Source organism: Sceloporus occidentalis, unplaced genomic scaffold, assembly GCF_023333645.1.
Source record: "Sceloporus occidentalis isolate IW3139 unplaced genomic scaffold, rSceOcc1.0.p SCAF_37, whole genome shotgun sequence".
NCBI lineage: Eukaryota > Metazoa > Chordata > Lepidosauria > Squamata > Phrynosomatidae > Sceloporus > Sceloporus occidentalis.
Window position 1 is genome coordinate 4023066 of NW_028317017.1, and position 26078 is coordinate 4049143.

Consider the following 26078-nt stretch of genomic DNA (forward strand, 5'->3'; position numbering starts at 1 on the left):
CTCTGCATGTGCTGCAGTTGACCATTCCTATCATGGAGTGGTCAGCTACAGCGGTGAGACGAATTATAGAGACACATTTGTGTTTGGGCTGTTGGTATGCATCAGCTAATTCATTATTTAATTTAGTAAATTTTTTGTTTTAATTGAATATGTGAATAATATGTGTGGCTGTCGCAGTCAGTCATGTGATCTTTGGTTTGTCGATTGCCATGTAAAGTTGACATCAATCATTACTGCCATGATTTGGCTGCGTTTGTTACTGTCGGCTGGAGTCTGCTGCTGTGTAATGCTGAGTAGTCAGATAACTGCTTTACTGTGCAATATTTCGACTTGTATTTGGTGACGGTCACATCCCTTGGGTTTAAGAACCTCTCCTGCACACCAGGAAGTCATTAACACTGTTTATGCCTGCTTAGGCTAATGGAAAATGCAACTTAGCTATTCATTCAAGACTTGAACTGACCCTAATATCAAGGTCTGTTTTGAGGAACAGTACCAGTGTGTGACAATACAATTGTGACAAGAAAAAAAATGTGTAATGAGTCTGTAATCTTCATCTGTAAACGTGCATTGGTTTCTGTGAGAGTCCAAATGCAACATATTTAAGTTTATTCCTTCAGCTAAGATATTGTTGTCCTACTCTAGTAACTTGAGCCAAACCCATAACCCAAAGGAAGAAGTAAATGTGCAATGAACAATGTTATTTTGCAGTCTGGTTTTATTTTTGCTGCCAGTGCATTTCGTTATGTGATGCTGATGTAGAAGTCCTGATGTTCAGGCTGCGTTCCCTTACGTTGCTGAACACTCACATCTAGATATTCCCAGTGAGCGCTCTGTACAGAAGCAGATTTGGTTCATATGTATTGCCATAAGAAATAATTATCTATTTCAAAGCATTTATGTGAATTGATAGGCAATTATAAAGTAAACAAGTAAGAAAGGATTGTTTAGAAGGCTACGAATAAGTGCTAAGTTTAGCGCAAAACGTGTTAGGCGTTTACTTTCGTGTTTCCCCTCCGGTCGATACACCCCTGCTGTGTGCTATGCGGTGGATTAAAAACCTGCAATAAATACATATTTTTGCACATCAAGGAATTTGTGCCTTTTATTTGCTGACCCCTGCAGAAATCTCCTGCCTTGCTGCTGTTGTGCTGCATGTCAATGTCGGTGGGATTGCATGGAGACCGCAGGAGAGCGTTGGAGACCTTGAATGCTGCAGTCCTTACTTTTATCACACTGAATATGGTGCCTGAAAATTGTATTTTGGGCCTCTTTTATGGGCCACCAGGGCAAGACCCCCCCTCAAGCTAAATGTTCTCAATCCTCCCATGCCCACAGGTGTCGGTCAACTCCTCCACTTCCTATCCCTCTGTCACAGCTGACGGCAAGTGTAAAGAGACAAGAAAAGGTCACCCACAGCTTGACTTATTAATTAAAACCTTATTATGAGTTATAAAACGAGCAGAATAAACATGTCACTTTATTGTTGTGTGAGTTTTCCAACGGCTGTCCTTTGCACTTGTTTATAAGCCTTTGCTATTTTACTTTAAATGGTAAGGAGGACTGTGACGACTCGGAATTTCCAAGCAAAGCTGACAAACAAGTGTGTATTTGCATATGGCTTGTTATAACGGAGTTCCTGTCAGCTATTCTGTTAGTGGGTAGTGAGTCACTGTCGCAATAGTGCGGCGATTGTTGCTTTCTGTGCAGGAGCAGCATGGTACAGGCAGCCCACGGTAAGCGCTAGGCACTGACATACTGCCTCTTTGTCTTCTCTCTTCTAATAGATAGCTGTTCAGAGAAGGAAGCCAGACTTCCTACTAGTCCATTCACATCGCTGCTTGTTTGTTTGGCCTCAACTGAAAAAGTGCTCTATAAAAAGACTTGTAGCAATTGCACCTGTGTTTTAATTTGATTTACTGCATACCCATATATTGCATATAATAGGTCTAAACCGAGACTATTCTCCGGATCTAGATACAAAGAGCTATATAAATGCATAGCAATATAGAGAGGTGGATATAATTTATCGAACTACGTATATAGATGGATATGTGTGTCTATGTCTACAGGTATATTACAGATCTCTTTTTGATGATGATGTACAAGATAGTACAAAAGTAATACCTTATGTACGTGTGCACGTATGTATATGTGTGTATGCATGTATGTATATGTATATATATATATATATATAATGTATTTCTTTTCTTTTGCAGATGGAAGTGTTTTAGTTTGGCCCCTGCTCCTGGACGAGCAGCATCACCATATGATCACATGACTTTGGATATGGACGCAGTCCTGTCAGACTTTGTTCGGTCCACAGGGGCTGAGCCAGGTCTGGCAAGGGACTTGCTAGAAGGTAAGCATCATACTCCATGTAAATTTAACCCAATGCCATGGCACTGGCACATCATCACATTGCCTACATAATGCATACATTGATGGTTATTGCTGATTTAGGGCTTCTTTGTATTTTGGGGTTTACATAAAGAGAAAAGCTCTCCAGTTCTCACAACCTTATGGCTTCTGACTACAGGTGTTGTTAAAAGTCCCTTGACATCAGTTAAAAGTGCTACATGCGAAGGACAGTCTGTGTAACAAAGCAAGAAAAAATAATTACTACTGTGATGATGTACTGTAGATGAAATGCCATTCCTATAGGGTTAATGATACTTTCAGCATACCTGAAGATGTAAATAATGATTTCCTTTTTATTCAAAATGCATTGCATATGCAGAATGCATTGCTGTATAGAACCTTACAATACAATAATGTTATAGTTACCTATAAAGAACATGTCTTAAAACTGTTTAATAGGAAGTGTTGTTGTTATTACATACACTGCACTTATATAAATAGCCTCACCATACATTAACACACTATATTTTTTTCTGCATTAGAAAATATTCTTCTCTTTATATTCTCTTTTTATTTAATCAAGAAAATGTTACTTACGCATGAGAGTAAACCAGAGGTTCTTCATTGTTCTTCAAGGCACAATACAATATGATATGAAAACACCAATGTTGCAAATTAAACCATGTTATTTAATGAAAAATTGAAAGAAATCAGCCAGAAATAAATATTTCATATATTTGGTTTGAAAAAGTTATGTCTTTCTAAAATGATCCTTGCTTTTTTGGCGTAGCATGTTTTTTAATTAATTAATTTTTATGAACAGCTCCCTACTGTGAGAAAAATTTGCATTTTTTTCTTCTTATACAATTAAATCCCAAGCTGCTCTAATCAAATTAAATAAGAATGTAATTAGGGGACCACACTGACTTAAATCATTTATTTAGATGCTTATTATGGGCAACTCAATGCCCGTAAATTGTTCCTTGCTGCCTAACATGCAATTTCTGAGTGAATTGTAGAGCTGTGCAAGAACTTTCTGCTGTTAAGAGACTTTTAATAACAGAGTAGGAGAAGCAATTTTCTGTTAAAAACAAGTGACTCAACCTATAACTGTATAATTAAATAGTACCTTTATCTCTCATGTGTGGGGATTTTGTGTTCTGCCATCTCACCTCTCTGGGATTTTTTGTTTCTTTCCGTACGCAGTGATTAGTTTTAGGAACTCCTAAGTGTGAAAAGGTTGACAATTTGACATGTATGACGATAGCGTGTTAGAAGGGTTGTAAGTTAGCCCCGAATGCTGCAGTGAAATGCCACTTCTGCCCGGTTACTGGCAAATAGCTGTAACAGGCATTCAAATTCAGCTTCTCGGAACCGGGGTAAAGAACCTTATAGTCAATCTCCCTCTGGATAGAGCAGAAGGATCACAAAGCACAGCTGTACCAGCATTCCTTTTCCAGGACATGCAGACCTTCTGCAAAATAGCCAGTGTATATGCCTCTTGGGATAGTCGGGTGTGAATTGACATAATATAACAATTCTATAGAGTACTTCCTCTAAAATCACACATCACATCTATAGTATAATACTTGTCTATGGCTATAAAGATTGTTGTAGGCTAATGGGGCAGGTTTCCTCTCCAGATAACATAAAATACAATAAGACATACTGCTACAGAAGGAGAAGGTGGCCCTACTGTTCTTCCAGTGTATTTGGAAGTTGAGGGGAATGAGGCAGAAGGAGAGGGACTGCTTGGAAGAAGGATGATTTAATTGTAGTGAGGATCATGTGGAGGACATCTGAAGATCTCAAAGCTAGAGAGAGCAGATGGTTTATTTTAAGATGCATGTTGAGGGTATTGGAAGGATGAATACCCTTGAAAGGATTGAAAAGACTCTTCACTTCTTTGAGCAGGAAAGTTTTTAGTGAGCATTAAAGGTTAGACATAGGTGTGTGAGAGTCTGACAGGTAATATATAACACAGTGGAAATGATTAATAAATCATTACCTGTAATAGTTTGAGGGAATTCACCTGAGTCACCTGATAACAAAGAGCTGTACCACCCTAAAAACACGTAAACGTTCTGTATAAGACAAGTATATAGTTTTCTGAGACAAGTATATAGAATCTATCAGGAAAACCACAGAGCGAATGGTCACTATTTACAAGACCATAAATAAATGCATAAATATATTAAAAAAAAAACCCAAATGTCAGAATAGATTAATAAATACATCTTAAAATCTCGTTAAGCATATATATCAATTGCTGTCATGTGTTAGTAGTCCAGCATAATTAATCAAGAGAAAGTGTTTTGTTGAAGTCCGCTTAGATGAAAATTCTTCCTCCTAACAAGAAAGAGAAAACGCGCATAGTGTGTACTAGAGTTGTGCATTCGTATTCGGGAGAACATGAAAACAAACAGGAATGTTGCGTTTTCGTTGTTCAAACCGAATACCCAATAAACTAATATAGCGGTGGGTAAACGTATACGAAGACGAAGAAGCACAACACGCAGAATCTTCGTCTTCATCCTCGTTAATATCTACTAGCTAATATCTCCCTTCCCCCCCCATACAAGTCACTGCCTGTAGCCTACCTTGTTTACGTAGCATCGCGGGGTTAACGGGAACAGGAATCCATAGGGACGCACCAGGAGTTAAAGGTCCGTAAGAACGACTCTATTGGGCGACAGCAGGGCATCAACCAATGCGCACACTTTAATAAACAAACTCACATTGACTTGCAAACTGATGACATTGCAACAATCAGATCCAGTACTAATCCTCACCACTCCTTGAACACACAGTCCTTTCTCTTTGAAGATCAGTATGTTCTCTTAACTATGCTGCTTGGAGAAAGGAAGTACAATGTCTCCATTTCTTGTTGGGAGGAATAATTTTCTTCAAAACAGACTTCAACAATGCACTTTCTTTTGATTAATTATTGCCGGATGAATAACACATACGTGTTTGATATATACAAAATCAGATTTTAACATTTATTTATTATCTATTAATTTATTTAATTAATCTATTAAGACATATTTTATTTATTGGTCTATTTTGATATATATATATATATATATTTATACACATCTTTTCTACTCTGAGCCGTACATAATGTTCTGTTTTTACGTCTGAAGCCAGCAAAAATGAACCATGCTCTGGGCAGGTGTAGGATATTTAACAGACGGCAGCTTGAATAGGACAGAGAGGCTGAGGTTGCAGGAATACGGAAGCCAGACTTCATCTATTTTTAATTAACCGACGTACAAACATGCATCATTTTCTCTAGTGCTGAGAAGGCATAAATGCCTTGTTCCTTTTTTGTTAAAAGATCTTTGTGTTGTTTGCAACATGGTAAAAAAAAAAACACAATGTTTTTTGATTCCCAATTTTTGACTGTGCCGTTTTGGGATTATGCAGTCCGTTTTGGGATTATGTCTTTATACAAAGATGTTAGATGGAACAATGATCTGAATGATCCACTAAGAATCCCTTATCACATTCTACAATGGAACTATTTTTTTATTGGAAATAAATGACTAGAAAAATTAAATGCTAAGCTTCTGTCCATAAACACAAATTTACTGAGGGTTTCAATTTTTCTTTTCACACTGACATTTATAACATAAGAGAATCGTACCCTCTTATGTTCATTGAATGATTTCTCAGCTGTTGTTACATAATGTAATGAAAAAAATCCAGTTATAAATATTTGTAGAAATCCATTTCCCCTAGAAAAATGGTTCTGAAAGTTTTTAGTAGCTAGGGTTTGCAGAAAGAAGCAACAATTTCCATGTCAGTAAGTGATATTGGGAATTCCTTTTCTTTGTCTGTTCTTTGACAGCCAAATTGAGAAATAGTGTCCTCCCATCTAAGGTAGGGCAGTACGAGCACATATCCAGTGAAACAACAGACCTACACACCAAAAGTTATGCAAAGAAAAAAGGTGCTGCTGAAGAATAGAAAAGAATAGATAATAAATAGAATAATGAATACGGGGATAACCAAAAGCAAAGAAGAAGGAGCGGGTTCAAAGAGCAAAACTTAGATATAAATGATATTATAAAATATAACTTTAAATTGATAAGGCGGAAGCTAAATGAATGAAACAAAACAATAATGAACTAACCCTCCCTTATATGTATTGAAGTATACCACTAAGCACTGACATGACAAATGTGTACATGGCTAAATGCACGGAGTGTATAATCAGGGCTACGTTGTCATAAGACACTCAAAGGGTTAAAAAAAAGCAAAATACTAAAAAGCACACTATGAATCCCTTTAGCCCAACCCTTTTAATAGAAGAAATATATGAAAGATATATATGGGACAAAACTAAGTATCAAGTAAATAAGTAAATAAATAGATAAGTGACCCGTAACGCAAAAATAAAGCATCTAGTCTTCTAGCGCTTCAGCTCTGGGTTGTGAACACTCTTATCAAAACAAAGGCACTGCTGTAAAGACTATTCTAAAGTAGAAGAAACAGATGGGTCAGGTAGGCTTTTATGAACTAAAAGTTATATTTCATGATATCATTTATATCTGGTTTTGCTCTTTGAACCCTTTCTTTCCTCTTTGGTTCTGCTGAAGGATAGACAATGAAAAGAAATCCCCAGGTAAGAATTCTCCATTTCTATGTCATTGTCGGCAGCGCTGGTGAGATGTAACAAAAAAGGACGGGCTTCAAGAACTCATCTGCCAAAAGTTACATGGGAAAAGGAGGAAACATCTAATTACAGTGTCTTGGAGAAATATGCAAACTCCACCAGGTGGCTGCTTTGCATATTTTGTCTGGAGTATCTTTAACGTTTTCAGCCCAAAATGACACGGTAACTCCTGTGCAATTGTTTCTTTGCTTCAAAGGTTGCTCTTTGTCAGCTGACTTGTAACTAGACTTCGACACCGGCCAAGTCCTTGTGTTTGTCTTCGGGGGAAAAAAACCTTCATATTCCACGAATACTCGCCTGTTCCCGTGTTCTTTTCGGCGAATATTCCTGTACGTTCTTCGTGTGCGTTTTTTTCAGATTTGTACCCCCTTCATTTGCATGGGGATCATCACACATGGATGTGTAGTGGAGATGCAGGGCTCTGTCTATTGTACCTCTTGCACCCCCTCCCCCCAAATGTTGGTCCTACAACAATGAAATAGGGAATCTACTGATGAACGTCTGAATGACTTCAGGTACACAAAACAAAAAAAACAAAGATAAAAGATGCTTTGTGGGTGTTTAAAATTTGCCAGCTGCTAAATCCATATCACTATCTAATTTAATTTGCTGTTGTCAGGCGTTCCAGCACTTACTGAGAAATGCTCGGATACAAATATATTTAGGATATGGAGGCATTCACAGTGAAGGTCCGTACGAGCGACTCTGAACCCAAATGCTCTGTCCTTCTTTTTCTCAAATGTCCCATAATATTTGGTGGGTATGACTAGTTTCAAACAAGAAGTGTGTAGACTAATTTAAACAAAGTAAATTTCCAATACCCTACTGTTTCTATACACATTATTATGACTTTAAGGGCTATAGAACACTGCGATACACTCCAACCCAGCAGACATTCTCCTGAGCTAATAGAGGTTATGTGTCAAGGAATGAAAGATGTGCAGGTGGCTTTTCATCTGAAGGAGATACTGTCCCCTTAATCAGGGTTGGTTTGGGGGTATGTATTAATGGCTCATAGTCACATAAGTGTTGGCAATGCCCCCTACAACAAAGCTGTCCCTATCTGGTCATTCTAGGTTCTGGGACGTGTATATTTTGAGGTGTACGTAGTATTTATCAAACAAAGAATCTTCATTGCTTCGTTCCTTCCAACCAGATTTATCAAAAAACATGGACATGACATTTTGTATTTCTACTTAGTGTTCCAAAATTAACTTCCTGATCAAAACTGCCAATTCCTGCCTTTTGTGTGTATAAAGAAATCTTGCAGTGTCTTGTGAGCTATTGATGTAATTGCCAAGCTGACTGGAAGAGCTGAAATGAAAGACATTGTGCAGTGATGGGAACTAATAATTTGTTAAAAGAGCTGTGGATCTAGAGCTACTTCCCTGTCTTCTTACTGGATGCTTTTTGACATAAGTACAGTTCTTTTCAATGCTTGAATTCACAAAGGCGCTCTCTCTCTCACTCTCACTTATGAAAATGATGTATAGTACAGTATGCCCATGACACAAATCATTACTACAGATCAAGCACACTGCTTTCTAATTAGTTTATTGATTTAACATATAAAAAAATAATAGTGTGTTTTTCTGGATTTTTCACTGGAATATGAACATTTCACCCAGAACACCGAGCACCATTACACGCGGTCTGTTGGCAGTAAGGCTTCTGCTACCAGGGGAGAGTCCAGGCTGGCCTTAGATAGACAGATCTCCCACGCAGGGAGATCATGAAGTACAGGTACGTCCAAAGGGGCATCTTACCACTAATAGGTTAACAAATTACATCATGTAAGAGGTTGGGCATTCTACGGCAATAGGATTTATGTACGTATAAATTTGGTAGTAGTTTGCAGGAACATACTGGAGGTGAAAATTATCATTTTAAGGCCAGCAGCCAGTAAATTACGTGTGTGCAGCCATACTTTTGGGATGTGTAACTACCTGCATCCGCCCAAGTGCCAATAAAGCACCAACTAAGCCTGTACAAATGCCTAGTGGATTGGTGCCTGATGTCCAGAAATATTAGTTGGAAAAGCACATTAAAAAAAATTAATGGGACTTTTGTTATTTAAGAAAAGAGAATCGCATACATCACTTTTAATTTTTAAGGTGGTCCATCTCCTAACCATTCATGTTTCATGTATGGCTAATTTTTTTTATTTAATATATATTTGTGTTGCAAGCCCAATACAACTTAATTTATTTTAATCCACACAATGTCACACCATGGTTTTGTATTTTGGTCTGGTATAAATGATTGTGTTGCGATTTATTTTGCATTTTATTTCATGCTTTGACACAGTTCCAGCAAACATATTTGCCATTTTCACATGATGTACTTTTCACGTTGTCAGCTGCTAATTTCTACTAATGGTACTTGGCAAATTCTTGCGGTTCACTGTGATTGCCTCCATATCCTAAATGTATTTGTATCCGAGCATTTCTCAGTAAGTGGTGGAACGCCTGACAACAGCAAATTAAATTAGATAGTGATATGGATTTAGCAGCTGGCAAATTTTAAACACCCACAAAGCATCTTTTATCTTTGTTTTTTTTTTGGTTTTGTGTACCTGAAGTCATTCAGATGTTCATCAGTAGTTTCCCCATTTCGTTGTTGTAGGACCAGCATCTCCACTACACATCCATGTGTGATGATCCCCATGCAAACGAAGGGGGTACAGATCTGAAGAAGGCCATAGACTGCTTGTCATAGAGTACATTTTATGTTTGTTTAAACAGTACTGTGCAAATGTAAAAAATACTGTAAAATAAGAAAGCTGTCAAACATATAATGGTTAATAACCATTAGTGAGTGAATAGAAGAAAATTCTAAATCAAATCAATGTTTGGTGTGACCACTCTTTGTCTTCAAAATGGCATAAATTCTTCTAGGCATACTTGCACACTTTTTTAAAGAGTTAAGCAGTAGATAGTTCTCAGTGACTTCGACTGTATATTTGACTGTTGTCATGAGGCTAAAGTGACCAGATTTTTTAAATCTGGGGACTTTTTTTTATTGGCAAATGGTAAAAAAAAAAACAATTTAAAAAGCATAGTTTCTTCAAACTATACAGAATATGCAGTGTGTTTGTATATATATATTGGCTCGATTATAGGCCGCACCCTTAAAGTTTGGTGCTATACAAACAGAAATTTTAGAAAACCAATAGCCATTTTCAGCCCCCCCCCCTTAATTTATAATGCACCTTACTTATAGATATGCCACTCTGCCCCCCAGATATGCTTTATGTCCCCCTGATATGCCCCTCTGACTCCTGATATGCCTTATACCCCCCAATGTGCCACACTGCCCTGCTGATATGCTTTATGCCCCCTAGAAATGCCACTCTTTCCCCTAGATATGTTATTTCTCACATTTTGTCCATGAGATAAAAAGATAATACTCAATCCAGGGGCGTCTGGTAACCCTACACATGGCAGAAACAATTTGGGGCCAGTCAGATGCATCCCTGATTGTATTGCATGATGGATAAGTATCTGCCTGTACTTCTCAGTATTGGGGAGACCATTAATTCTGACCAAATCCCCAACTCAGTTTGCAGAAATGCAGCCCCAAACTTGCAAGGAATCTCCACCATGCTTCACTGTTGCCTGCAAACACTCATTCTTGTACCGCTCTCCAGACCCAAAGCAAGTAAACTACCTTCTGCTACAGCCAAATATTTCAAACTTTGTCTTATCAGTCCAAAGCACAGCTGCCATTTTTCTACACACCAGTTCCTGTGTTTTGTTTTTTTTTAATAGTTGAGTCGCTGTTTTGAAGGTTAATGGTGGTCACACCAAATATAGATCTGATTTAGACTTTTTTCCATTCGCTCACTTTGCATTTTGTTAAATGATAAAAATTAACTATTAAATATTAAACTAAGTCTATTTTTGAAAGCTTGACTTACTTTTAAGTAGTTTTTTTACAACTGCCTAAAACTTTTGCGTGTTTACATATAGACATTACTTTAAATCTTGTTGAGTTTCAGAAGGCTCATATGATAGTTACTTTACACCTGCTGACTTGTGTGTCTTTTTCAGGAACTTGCAAAAATGTGTTACTTAAAATAGCAGCCATGCTGTTGATGAAGATAATATCCATTTCTCGCTTAGGTTCTTGTTAATAGATATTTGTTCTGTGGAGTCAGTACTATAGTTACCGCCAACAACGGCACCACGTAATAATACTTATGAAATGCCAAAAATTTGACATTTTCCAGCAATTGCTACTGGTTTTGTTGCAGTAAGAATTATGTTACAAAGATTAATAATGTGGTAGTGATATATTTACATCTTTATTTATAAATACATAAGTAAACTTGACTTTTCTAAGCAAATAAACCCCAAAATACTGATATGTGTATTTTGGCATGGATGATCTTATTGCTGTGGGCATCGTTTGACCACAAACTAATTTTCAGGGCAGTAGAACCCTGAGACTCTTTACTGTTATGACATGCCAGTAGTCAGGCAGTCTAGAGTCAATGGGGTCATGATGAAGTGTAAATAAGGAACCTCTGATCACGCGGGCTCAGAAGGTTATAAGATGCTTTTGAACACACAAGCTTCGCAAAAAAGGAATTTCGCTTTTACAAATCCTGGATTTTGTAACTTTCCTTATGTAGTGCTCTGTAAAATGTAGAAAATATTAGTAAAACATTTACAGAACCGTTTAGCACGGTTTTTTGATGTTATAGCGTTAAAATATTTCAAGGTCTGCTGAATTTCAAATTTTTCCACTAAGATAAGTGAAATGATCTCGGTGTGCAAGAAAAGCCACATTATCATAATTGTTTTCCAAAAAAGTGGTATGTCCTGTGTGGACATGCACCAGAGTCAGTAACTCTTCTGATCACAGCCCCCAATTTGTGGCCAGCTCTGCATGTTAACAAAATGTTATGGAGTGCTGTCAACGAGCAGCTGAACACATGAAAGTCTTACCAGATCGCTGGACATGCCAGTGGGCTGAACTCTTGGAACTTTATTTTAGCTGATTTCTAAACGGTTCAAGCTTTCAGTAATTCTTTCTCTACTTTCTCTTCCTTTTATTCTGTCTGGTACACGAGTACCCTTATCAATAATTGGCTTCCAATTTGGAAAATTACTGTTAATGGCTCATTGATGCAACACATTCGTACCTGTAATAGTTGGTTTTGTTGGCGATTAATTTTATTAAATATATTGATTTGCTTTCAGGAAAAAACTGGGACCTAACAGCAGCGCTAAGTGACTATGAACAGCTCAGACAGGTGAACACTGCAAATTTGCCTCAAGTTTTTAACGAAGGCAAATATTACAAGCAGCAGGAGAGAGAAATTACTCAGCACGTCAACAAGATTGAGAGACCAATTCTCCAAAGACAGGATGACATTGCTCAAGGTACAGTAGCAGAATTTTGGTGGAATAACCATTACAAAATATTGTAGGTTGATAACTGCCTACCCCCGAAATATCAATAGTTGCCTTCTGGACTTCCACCACTTTGGATGAAAGTTTTAAGAAACATTAGTACAAAGGTACTGGACTTTTGCTATATTCTTTTCCTATATGTATTCTGATATATGATATATTCTGTTTGTAGCCCTGGCTAGAGAGAGAGAATAAAGCAATGGATTCTTTTATTTTGAACCATTTCAGTGTGGCGTGTAACATGGCCAATTCTGCATCTGGGGAGGGACAGACCCGTGTGTCAGGTTATCTGTAAGACTTATTTATATACATTTTTAGTATAAGACTAAGAATGTGTATATTTGGCTGTTGGCACTAGCATCTGTAGTGATTTTCTAAAGGAAAAAAAGGTCATCTCTTGGCCGTCTCTCGTTGCTGTTGTCTCATGCACACCATGGTCCTTTGACGTATTCCTTCTTTAAGGAGAATAGGCCGCCTGGTGTGTCCCTTGGTATAATACACTCAGGAGTGCAATAATAAATGAACTCTCCATAAATGCAAAGTCCCGCTGGAAGGAATTTATCAGAAACTTAGAAATGACCAACTAATTTAACAGGCGATTTGCATAAAGGCAAAGTCTCCGGGCAGCCCCTGCCCCCTGTTCCTCCAGTCGGTAGAGAGGGTGTGCCTGTTCCTCGGTGGAGAAGGTCTGCCATTGATGCATATATTATATCCAGTTTGTTAAATGTGTCACAGTTGTGGATCATATAAGTCATAAATACAGCTATGGATCTACATATGAATTGATAGCTATTTCTGATCTGGAGGCTACAGCTTTCAGCCTTAAAGTAATAGTCTTGCTATTGGTTTGATTCTGTTCTTCTTCTTCTTTTATTGTAGAAAAGAGACTTTCCAGAGGTATTTCCCATGCAAGCTCTGCAATTGTCTCTTTGGCTCGGTTGCATGTAGCCAACGAATGCAGCAGTGAGCCATTTCCTCTAGAGATGCCCATTTATACATTCCAACTTCCAGACCTCAGCGTGTACAGTGAGGACTTCCGAAGCTTCATAGAAAGGGATTTAATTGAACAGTCAACAATGGTGGCCTTGGAACAAGCAGGTATTAAACGCTCCTGTGTTTTGATTTATTAAAAGGCATTTATAGGATGTTTGGTTACACATGTAGCAAAAATACATCATGATTTCTGTTCAGTTTTCTTATAATTTGGGCTTTTGCATTTTAACCAGGTTCTTAACCAGGACTGTTTTTTTCAAGATTGGACTCCTTACATTATTCCAATAAGTAGGTGGTCCGCAGATTATCTTTTCAGTTGTTCCGTCGGACTGTCCTTACAAATGGATGCGTATGATAAGCTCATAATCGTTTTTTCCCTTTGTATTCCTGCAAGGGGGTAAGCAAACCAGTGTTGCCTGTTCTCAGTTGAACTAGTCTCAGATATCTGATATAAAGATTAACTAGTCGCTTAATTAGTGCTCTTGTGGTTGGGATTTATTATTCCCTGCACTTCATATGTCTAAGGCATTAGAATGTACCCTAGACGGACCATTTGGATTAAACCCCTATGATCCGTCACCCAGAGGTAGATAAAACTATTTGTGGTAGAGAACTATTTTCCTTGTAGGAACGTAAATGAATGAAGTCATAACGAGGTAAGGTTTTCTACTTTTGAAAGTATTCAAAGGTCAAAATTGAAGAGTGTTGTATGTATTTATGATGATCCTGCATGAGGATGCAGAGCTGTAGCTAAAATATAAGAGTTTTACAGAAAAGCATGCTTTTAGTGACCTTTAGAAATCTATAACTCAACAGATAAAATGTTTCAAATTACACAGGTTATTTTACTGTAGGCTGGTGAAAGCTAGTTAAAAATGGAGTGCGGTTGAAAATAATTTTTTCACCAGCCTTCCAAAAAAACTCACACTTTTTTTTTATTTTTTTTAAACTCTGCCAATGAGTTTTGAATGTATATGCTAGAAAACACAGATTTTTATTGTTTTTGTTTTGCACTTATAGCTTACATTTATAAAGTACACATGAATATCACCTTTTCCTGTTTGTTGTAGGCATATATTTATACATTATAATTTATACATATTAAATTAGTTAATTCATTTAGCATGACCTTTTGTTCAGAGGGCCTCAATCCAAGAGGAGGCTCACGGATATTGAAGGATGTTTAACTGGCTTTTAAAACCTTATTGAACACTAAAAAGTATAATCTAATAACGTGAAAATTCCAGTTTTATAAAACTAAATAAAAGACGTTTTACAATGTGTGAGAGTAGTGTTTTTCCTCATGTAGTGTCTGGACACTGCACATTCCTGAAAATCAGGTCAAAATATTGTGGTGAACATTTTATGCAATCCTCTAGGAAATGCCGGTGGTTATTTGTGTCTGGCTTGCTTTGGTTAACATTCCGGTTTCAGTTTATCAGCAGAGGCTCTGGGCTGGGCTGTGAGTAGAGCACTTGATTGTGTGTCCTCTCTTGCTCCTTCATGCGTGGTTTTCATATTTTATATTTCAAGGTCACATCTAAAAGGTGAATGGCCTTTCAGACACTGCTGAGAAGAGAAGATTCTATAATTTTCAAAATACAGTTTCTATTAATGTCTTGAATAGTTGTTCCTTTTACCACTTTTGTGGTTCATGCTGATGTCCTAGAATTCTAGAGTAAAGTGATGTACAGAAGCATCCATGCTATTAGAGAAGCAGCCCATGTTGGTTGGCCCTTCATAATGTTAAGTGAAGTCAGTGAGATGGAAACGCAACTTACCTACAAAGGCTTAAATGAACCCCAGACCCTTAAAAAAATGGTTTCCCAGAGTTAAATGATTTATAAAGGTCTTCAATATAAAAATTCTATAACACACGTGCTGTTGATTTTCTAAAAAAGGGTACCAGGTCAAGTGTTCTTAGTATCCTTCTGCGTGCCATGCGCAATAAGGTCGGATGCATGCCAAGGATTGCACAGAAATGTCTGACCGTGTTGGGAAAGATATAGCTGTACTGCAACACTTACCAAGATGTCACTAAAAGGAACTGCTTGCTAGTCTGGTAGAACCTTGCTAAAAGTCAACCTTCATCCCACATATTGCATGTGCTTAGGGTTATATGGACACGCTTATGACATACCTTTCAAACTAATGGACTAACAGTCATTAAGGATTGGAGTTCCATAGCTTTCTATACTAATGCTATATGAACTGCTCCCAAAGTCTGGTTTTCTCATTAGACGACTGCTGATCTTTTCATAACAGCTGTAATGGGTATGTTGTCTGGAGAACAGAACTAAATGCATTACCTTCCCATAAATATATTCTCCTTGAGCCTGTCCAAAACTCCCATTATGCAAGTGTTATTTGTATCTAAGTGGCTATTTATCCCTCATGTATTGGCATTTTGGCTTTCTCCCTGCTGGCTTCTGTACAGGGGGTTTTCACTCTATCAGGATCAAACTAACATAAGTAAGTCACTCAAGCAGTAACTTCTCTCCAGAAATATATGGGGAAAAAACCTGGATAATCTTATATCTGTAGCATGTAAAGCGTTCAAGCGGTGTTACCTTATGGGATATATAAATCTAATGCAAGGACTAGCAATTCTTGGTTCTTCACTTGCGTCTCCTTTGACTTCCAACCACTATGTAGATCATTTCAGCAGCTCTATGTTTTTGAAGATACATGAGAGAGAAATATATGGGAACTACTTTACACTGAGAAATTAAAGTCGTTTAATGAATGTACTGTATTTGCTCGATTATAAGACAAGGTTTTTTTTACCCCTTGTCTTATAATCGGGGTCGTCTTATAATCAGACCTCAAAAAGGTCTGACTATGAGACTAAAATCCAGATTCCCCGCAGCGCTGCAGGGGATCTGGATCCTCCTGTCTCCCCTCCCCAAATCCCCCAACGTACTGATGCTTCTGAGTCCCCGGTGTGTAGCCGGGGCAGCGTGTAGACGTCGGTTAGCGGTTAGCGGTGGGGGTTGTCTGCGTCCATCGCGCAGACCTTCCCCGGCTGTTGAGCCTGTCCAAACGCTGATCGGGTCGTCTTATAATCGAGCAAATACGGTACATTGCCCTACATATACAGTATGGTTACGTGTTATATTTCTACTGTCGCACATTGGTTGTATTGGTTAATAGAACCTATAAGAGGAATTACTGAGCTGCTGCTTACTAATAGTGTGAATTTCAGTGATGGGTTACAGTCATGAGTCATTATTAACCAGAGTCCTAATTTAGTTCAAGAAGGTGAGACTGAATCACCCTGGGAATCTGTGAAACTACATTACACTTCACATTTATAGCAAGCTTTGCTCATTACAGAAGTTCCTGCATATTAAACAACCAGTAAATAGAGCAACAGTTCTCTGAATCCGTGTAATTTATTTTTTTCTTTTTATCAACCTGATACATTTTATAGAATAGGTAATTGCATAGGTATTGGAAAAAACATGTTAAAATCAAACCGTACTTCACAAATGTTACGTTTTAGGAAAGCTTGTGCCCCCTCCCTTGTTCTTTGCTTTCATCCCCAGTATGTTTGCTGGCTATGAGCAAGTCTGTGTTCTATGGCCCTAAAAGACAAGACAGTGTAGACAACAGAAATGTATTTATAAATTAATTGTGTCCAAATGCTTTACTCATTGATTTAAATAGCTATAACCACCCTAAAACAAAAGTGTTCCCACATAAAAAAGAGGCTGTCTACTGGACACGGGTACGGAATAACATGCCCTGTTTGTAAAGCCTTCCTGATACATTGTGTACGTGTGTGTTTATCTTTGACCGAAATTTATATATATATATAATTTAAGATTACTGTATCAGATTAGCACTTTACATTCAAATCCTTCCCGCAATGTACGTTTCCATAGAGGACACCACTCTGAGCACTTACTCTATTGAATTGATTTGGGTTTTTTTGGTTTTTTTTTCATACCTAAAATTATTTTTTAACCCTGTAATTTTGTCTCATGCTTGGAACGCATACTTTTCATGTCACACGAGCACTTCCATTCTATTGCCATAGAAACAGAAACAAGCTTCTTAAGGGTTTCTGGGATTTTACCACTTACTTCAGAAGGAATAAACAGACAGATTTTCTGAGGTGTAATTAATGCTTTATCTAAATACACATCTTTTGAAGAGGTTGAAGTACTCAGTTATGATTTAAAATGGTTTAACATTGTTCAATCTGTTTCCAGGGAGGTTAAACTGGTGGTCGACAACATGCTCAAGTTGCAAACGTCTTCTGCCTTTAGCCACAACAGGAGATGGGAATTGCCTCCTCCATGCTGCCTCTTTGGGTAAGACATAATAGTTACGTGACGCTGTATAGTATTTTTTTTCTATTATTTTTATGTTAGTCCTAAATTTTCTTTTATGTTTTGAAAACCAAAACTCAATCAGGGAATAACATCCGTATCTATTCCTGGACACAATTCAACAAATGAAATGTTCTGTTAATGTTAGAACGTTATTTTTGCATCATAAAAAAGGGGGCACGATACTAAAGAAACAACTTAAGCTGATTGGGGTTGGTAGTCTATTTTTGAACATTTGAAGTTGTCATAGTAATAGATCAGGATCACCACTGTGATTTTAAAAGAATAAAGTGATGCGTGTTTAATAACACACATAAAAAACCCTTAGTGAGACTGCATGCTGTTATTATTCTGCTTTTTGTATAGAAGAGGTTTTATGTCTTAATGTAGTCCAAAGTATTTACAGAGGTGGGGAGGCAGTGTCAGTGAACAAGGCACCTTCGGATAAAATTGGCACAGTGAACCTATTTCCACATTACTGTGCATTGGAACAATATTCTGATGGAACAATTTGTGTTAAAAGCAAATTGTATATTTTGTTTGCTTATTTTCAGGCATTGTCCAGTTTTACAGCTTGAGTTTTTGGTTGTAGGAATGTGGGGATTCCACGACAGAGACCTAGTCCTGAGGAAAGCACTTTACGCAATGATGAGAAGCGGAGCCGAGAGGGAAGCCCTGAAAAGAAGGTGGAGGTGGCAACAGACACAGCAGAATAAAGAGGTAATGGTGTATGAGGGTGCAGTAATGCATGTTTGATTGAATTGAGAAAACCCACATGAGAGGAGTGTGATTTCAGAGTCATTTGAGTCTGAATACTAAAGGGAAAGTTTGCAAGAGAGTTGTGTTTGACATCACAATACATCATGAAGGATCAATGCCATCATGTACCGCAGTGCATTACAATGGGGAAAATGACATATCAAGCAGTGCATAAAATAACAATTTGGACCTACACAAACAAACGGTAAGGAGGGCTCTGCTCAAACTAGCTTATAATGTGGAATAGATGATTGAGAGAGTTAAAACCACCACTAGTCTGCTAACTCTCCCAATAATGAGTAGACCTCATTAATGACTAAAAGGTAACCAAATAATGTAGCAAAATAAAAGGAAACTGGCATGAAACAAAATGTGTGAGTAGCAGCTGTAGAGTTGGGGAAGTTTCTTCCAACGACTCCACTGAAATCCTGTATAGCTCTGAAGCCATAAGTAAACTGGTTCTCTCATGCCATCCAAAATAAGATATTGGTAAGAGTTCTTGTGTATCTGTGTACTGGTGTATTGATATAGTATTATAAGGTACATAGTATAGTTTGGTAGTGCCTTCCATAGGAAGACCATGCTTCACTATGGCAAAGTTAATTGACAGTTACAGTAAATTGGTAGATATATTAACAGTGAGCTGTGGTCATATGGGACCAGATCGGCTTTTCTGGAGTGTTAATGCATAATAAAATGGTTACATTACTTTTTTCCCGCAGCTCATTTACGACTCACTTTTAATAAAGACTCAGTTTTGTCTTTTCTTCAGATTCCAATCTAGGGCAATTATATAAATAATCTCGCTTTTGACCTAAGACTTGGTGTGATTGAGTATGTCACTGACATATTGTATAAATTAACACACCATCTATATTGCTGTTGGATTGGATAACAAATGTTTGTTATAAGTCAGTATATGTGTATGTTTGTTTCAAGATAATATATAACTTTAGAAATCAAATACAGTAAAATGTGCCTCTGATTTTTATTCTTTTACCTTATCATTTTCCCTGTCTATGGCAGCCCCGCTATCATATAAACTGATATAAAAATAGCATTTTGCTAACAGAAGCTGGCAGTACACTCTCTAAAATACTAAACGGATATCACTTTAGCAGATATATTATTTTTTCCTGTATGGCAACCACCTATCAGTGCTTGCAGGAAAAAATATATGAACAAGGCAAAATCTTATGTTTTGGGCATTTAACAGTCCTATCAATTATATTTTCAATGCTCTGTTTCATTTTAGAAGTAGTAGGCACCGCTGTTACTTCAAGTGGTTTATATTTGGGCCTGATGTATTACTCTGGCAAACTTGGACATTTGTGTTGTGTTTGCAAAAGAAGGATCCTACGCAAGTGTATTTTCATTTTTTTTAATCATGAATAAGTTCTGCAGAAGTCAAGCTTGGGAGAAACTCAATTTCTTTTAACTTAGTTCTAGAATAAAGAACATATACTTTCTAAACCTTAGAAACGTTGTCTGTCATTTGTACGTTCCCTTCGGTAAATATGAATAATTCATGCATGAGTAGATTTTAATAGGAACACTAGCTTTGATGTTGGACATATACGTCGCTGTCGGGTTGATTTTCCTTTACTTTTCATATGAAACTGAAGACAGATTCTGAGGGTTGAAGGATGATACAGCAGTGTGGTGCGACTTGCCATACATTATGAAGCTCTTCAAGGTTATAGGGATTTTTTGGGTCCTTAAAAAAATGAAAAAGCTAAAGTTTGTTCAAAGTGTGTTAATGGCTGATACTTTTAAAGCATTCTGTTGGTGACTAAGACTACTGACAAAAATATACAATGCAATTAGTTAAGTCTTTCTTCTATATCAACAGTGTTGACTTTCATGGCAAAGAGTAGTTACTAAAGAGGCTGGATATTGGAGCTTTGGCTTTGAGACTGTGGCTTTGAGGCTTTCTTGTGACTGTTTTGCACCCCATACTAGCATTGGGCCTGTTAATTAACAGTCTCAATTGTACGTGTGTGAAAAATATATATATATCTTGGTAGTTGATAATTCACCGGGATGGTGCAACAATATGCATTAAACCTTTTTCCTTAAACTTTCAGTCATTCCGTTGTTTTTCTCACTTATAGAGTGAAGGAAAAAATTATTTGATCCACTTCTGATTTTGTACGTTTGCGCACTGACAAAGACGTGATCAGTCTATAATTTTAATGATAGGTTTATTTGAACAGTGAGAAGCAAAATAACAACAAAAAAATCCAGAACAATGCTTTTCAAATAAGTTATAAATTGATCTGCATTAAGTATTTGACCCCTTTGCAAAACATGACTTAGTACTTGGTGGCAAAACCCCTGTTGGCAATCACAGAGGTCAGACATTTCTTGTAGTTGGCCACCAGGTTTGCACACATCTCAGGAGGGATGTTTCCCCACTCCTCTTTGCAGATCCTCTCCAAGTAATTAAGGTTTTGAGGCTGACTTTTGGCAACTTGAATCTTCAGCTCCCTCCACAGATTTTCTATGGGATAAGTGACTAGGACACTCTAGGACCTTAATGTGCTTTTTCTTGAGCAACTCCTTTGTTCCCTTGGCCGTGTGTTTTGGGTCATTGTCATGCTGGAATACACATCCATGACCCATTTTCAATTACCTGGCTGAGGGAAGGAGGTTCTCGCCCGATATTTGACGTTACATCCATCGTCCCTTTGATGCGGTGAAGTTGTCCTGTTCCCCAAAGCATAATGTTTTCACCTCCATGTTTGACGTGGGGATGGTGTTCTTGGGGTCATAGGCAGCATTCTTCCTCCTCCAAACACGAGTTGAGTTGATGCCAAATAGCTCGATTTTGGTCTCATCTGACCACAACACTTTTACCCAGTTCTCCTCTGAATCATTCAGATATTCATTGGCAAACATCAGATGGGCCTGTACATGTGCTTTCTTGAGCAGGGGGACCTTGCGGGTGCTTCAGGATTTCAGTCCTTTACGGCGTAGTGTGTTACCAATTTTTTTCTTAGTGACTATGGTCCCAGCTGCCTTGAGATCATTGGCAAGATCCTCCCGTGTAGTTCTGGGCTGATTCCTCACCGTTCTCATGATCATTGAAACGAGGTGAGATCTTGCATGGAGCCCCTGACCAAGGGAGAGTGACAGTTAATTTGTGTTTCTTCCACAATAATAAGAATAATCGCACCTACAGTTGTCACCTTCTCACCAAGCTGCTTGGCGATGGTCTTGTAGCCCATTCCAGCCTTGTGTAGGTCTACAATCTTGTCCCTGACATCCTTGGACATCTCTTTGGTCTTGGCCATGGTGGAGAGTTTGGAATCTGAATGATTGATTGCTTCTGTGGACAGGTATCTTTTATACAGGTAACAAGCTCCTAGTCTCAGCTTGTTAACTGTATACAAGACACCTGGGAGCCAGACATCTTGCTGATTGATAGGGGATCAAATACGTATTTTACTGAGTAAAATGCAAATCAATTTATAACTACGTTATTCTGGATTTTATTCTGTCTCTCGCTGTTCAACTAAACCTACCATTAAAATTATAGACTGATCATGTATTTGTCAGTGGGCAAACGTACAAAATCAGAAATATTTTTTTCCTTCACTGTAACTCATATAATTTGAATGCTGAGCAGTGTAATAGAGGTGTTTTTAAAGATAATATTACAAGTGGCATCATACATTTGATGGCCTGCATAATTCTCAGCTGTTGGATCCTATGTCATCTGCTTTATTTATCATCTTTTGTAATGAGCCACACTATGTAAAAATAAATAGCCTTTGCTTACATTGCGTCCTTATCTTAACTATATATCTTACTAGGAAGATGGCTACCAAATGACTACACTATGACTTAGCTATCTCGTTTACTCTTACCTTCATACTTTGTAACTTACTTTGAGACATGTGAAGTGCAATGCAAACAGTACTTGTGTGCATGTATCCACAGAGCAACAGAGATTAATTGATGTCCATTATAAACAACAATCTGAACTGGATTATTGATCCCTGAAGTATGTTTTTGTAACATGTCTTTTGCTGATTTTTTTTATCTAGTCTGGACTGGTATATACAGAAGATGAGTGGGAGCGGGAGTGGAACGAGCTACTAAAGCTGGCATCCAGTGAACCTCGGACACACTTCAGCAAGAATGGAGGCTCTGGTGGTGGGTAAGTCTAGATTGTGTAGACATATACCATGCATTAATACAAGTATCCCTTGCCCCACGATTGCATGTAAATAAATTACCACCTTGCATGTAGAAGACGCTTTCTACCTAGCACCAGACTTTTCAATGTATTTTCATGGTCCCATCTCCCATTCATCCATGTACATTACATTTATTTATAAAGTGCCGCAGATTCCGCAGCGCTGTTACAGTCAGAAGAACAATTTAGAAGTACATACAATAACACATACAATAACAAACTGGTGCAAAGGAGAAGAGGGCCCTGCTCTTGCGAGCTTACAATCTAGTCAGTGGTTGTAGCCCGCTTAACATCTTCCTTGAGCTGTGAAAGACCGGTCAATGGGTCTCCTGGCACCCAGTTGATCAATCCCCTTCAGCAAGACCAGGACTGAGAAGGGACCTCTCTTCCTGCATACTTGATGAGCCAGCAAAGGTAGCAGGAGATATGTTTGGATGAAAAAGCCTAGGAACTTGGGGTAGGGAAAAATGGAAATGCATACAGTGGGATATTGCGGAATCCCATGATATATTTGTAAGGAGGACCACTACAATTTTAAAAGGACACACAGCTATCATGCTGTGTATGTTTTAGACATTTAGACAGCTAGATATCCACAGAAATTCTAAGAGTACCTCCTCAGCACACACACAAACTAATGCATGGAGCTTTGTTATGTTACATATATAAAAACTATTTTATCCTCTATTAAATGACAAAAGTCGTTCTCTTGATTAATAAATTACTAGCGGTCTTGGGTAGATATAACAGAAACTATATATGATTACTACTGCTGCAGGTATGATTATACCCAAAAATGGCCGCCGCCGCACCGATCATCAAAGATCGCGGCGGCGGGCTAAAACAGCTTAGGAAGCGTCATTCACAGGATGGCATTAACAATAGAAAATGAGTTCACAGAAGGTCTATCCAGACCCTCTTGAGAACTCTCGAGCTCCTCCTGCAGGTTGAATGCAGGTATTGCATCCAACCATGCAAGGTCAAATGGAGCCCAGCTCACTAATCAGAGTGATTAGTAAAAAAAAAAAAAAAATCGTTTTTAATAAGCAAGTCCTACAATTCTTTATCTTCACAATAATTCCCGCATGGAAAGAGTTAAAATATTGGCATTACAAATGCCCATAGGGTGTCTAGTATTAAAAAATGTATGATTTGATGGGGTAAATTGAATTGGCCGGGTTCAAAGATGTCCCAAATATGGGACATGGGGGCAGTAGGATCAGATGTCTAAATGGCAAAAAAATACACACCTCACAAAGGCGGCCTTTTACCTCCCAGATAACCCAACAAACCCATGCATGGGGGTATCACTGCGCTCAGGAGATGTTAATGAACACATATTGGGGTGTTTGACACGGACATATACCAGGAGCGGTAAATTTTTACCTGAAGTACAACATGTGTGAAAAAAAAAATTTACTACCATAAAGTTTCACAAAGGCTGGTGGTAAAATCAGTGCATAGAAAGGGTTAAAATACCAGCATTTCAAATACCTTGGGGTGTCTAGTTTTTAAAAATATATGATTTGATGGGGTAAATTGCATTGGCCGGCTTCAAAGATACCCGAAATGGCACATGGGGGGGAAGAATTACCAGATTTGGAAAAAATGGTTTTGAAATAGCAAAACAATACCTGTACTTATTGCCCCATAACGTGCAGAAAAAAGCAAAAAAACATAAAAACATTGGGTATTTCAAAACTCACGACAAATAGAATCTTTTTAGCAGGTTTTTTTATTAGTTTTTGCAGATGAGTAAAAGTTTTTTGTTTAAAAAGTGAGAAAAATAATTTTTTAACAAAAAATACCCATATTTTATCATTTTTTTTTTATAGTAAATTAGATGATGTGATAAAATTAATTGTATCTAAAGAAAGCCCTGTTTGTCCTGAAAAAAACAATATATAATATGTGTGGGAGCACGAAATGAGAAAGAAGAAAATCACAGCTAAACAACAACACTGAAAAATGTTAAAAGAGCCATTGTCCCACAATATACTACGAGTAATAACCCCTATTGTCCTTAAGGGGTTAAACCTTGTGATGTTATGCTAGAAGCAAATAATGTTATTGATGGCTGTGACTCTTAAGAATTTCATGTGCCCCGGGCCGGCCCGACAATGGAGCCGAGTGGGGCAACCGCTCCAGGTGGCACTTTTTATTTATTTTTTGTTTTACAGCCGAGAAGAGAGAGAGAGAGGGCGCCGAGTGGTTTTATCTCACCAAGTTGTCAGTGCCCGCTCGGCGCCTCTCTCTCTCTCTCTCTCTCTCTGTCACTCACTCACTCACTCACTCTCTCACTCTCTCCTCTGCGAGCCCTCTAGCTCAGTCTCGGTGCCGGCTTGTAATGTTGTAAAGATGACGTCATTTCCGGCGCTCAGCATTACAAGCCGGCACCGAGACCGAGCAGGGAGACTCACCGCGGGACTGCTGAAAGGTAAGTACAGGGGGGGGGGGGAGGAAGGGTAGATAATGGGGGGGGGCATTTTAAACTTCGCCCCAGGCGGCATTTTGTCTTGGGCCGGCCCTGCATGTGCCCCTGACACAGCGTATATAATTCCTTGCATTTTGCTGCCTTTTTTTGAGAAAAATCAATGCTGCCTCTGAGTCAACCAATGGTGTATAATATATGATATTATTGTCATTGACTGGCACAGACTGTGGAGCCCTTTGTCATGTCTAGAGAGCAAATGTGTCCTTGCAGAGGAAATAACAATATGATCTTAGAAATTTGCTTTTGGCAGGACCTGGCGGAATGCCTTTTTTCTTGGTGTTGAATTCATGAAAACAGTAACTGTACATACACAATACCTTTCAATGCCATATAGTTCTAAAGCAAGATGTAATGAATGCTGGTGTTGAGAAAGCGATCAGGACTTCAAACTGCACTCAAAGAATAAGCAGTGAAGATATGTCTAAGTGACATTTGTCCAACTGCTGGAAGGCCATTTCCATGCTAATTAATCTACACTGAAAACTGAATATGTTCATCGCCGCAGTAACAGGTCATCATATTAAAAGAGAACAATATTTAGTATTAAATCAGACACAATTACCCAGTTAAGTGTGACAATGCAGTCTGAACTGAAGCGTTTACTGCTTTCTGCAAATCCTCTATGCCTTCTGGGGCACAGAAGCTTCATTTGAGTTAGTTATGTTCTGTATCAGCGGAAGCCAATATAGACAGCTCCATCATTGCTGTGGAACAAAAGATGTTAATTCCCCACTAGCCACAGGCATACACATTTTCTTAAAACAACTCTGTGGAATTTATAGTTTCTGAATAGCTGGAGAGCTACTTATTGGTTTTCCCTGTTAGAAGT

At 38.1% G+C, this 26078-nt stretch overlaps 1 protein-coding gene across 1 annotated transcript in view; it reads left to right on the top strand.

Annotated features, from left to right (window-relative positions):
• Nucleotides 1–2262: 2262 nt before the first annotated feature.
• The window catches only part of LOC149297753 (OTU domain-containing protein 7A-like), a 48488-nt gene continuing 24672 nt past the window's right edge, over nucleotides 2263–26078 (top strand). Inside the window, exons 1-6 of the mRNA XM_089488288.1 lie at nucleotides 2263–2362; nucleotides 12250–12432; nucleotides 13342–13560; nucleotides 17673–17774; nucleotides 18385–18512; nucleotides 22604–22716. Of these exons, the coding sequence (XP_089344414.1) occupies nucleotides 2278–2362; nucleotides 12250–12432; nucleotides 13342–13560; nucleotides 17673–17774; nucleotides 18385–18512; nucleotides 22604–22716 (830 nt within the window). The 5' untranslated portion in view covers nucleotides 2263–2277. The remainder of the gene's footprint in view (nucleotides 2363–12249; nucleotides 12433–13341; nucleotides 13561–17672; nucleotides 17775–18384; nucleotides 18513–22603; nucleotides 22717–26078) is intronic.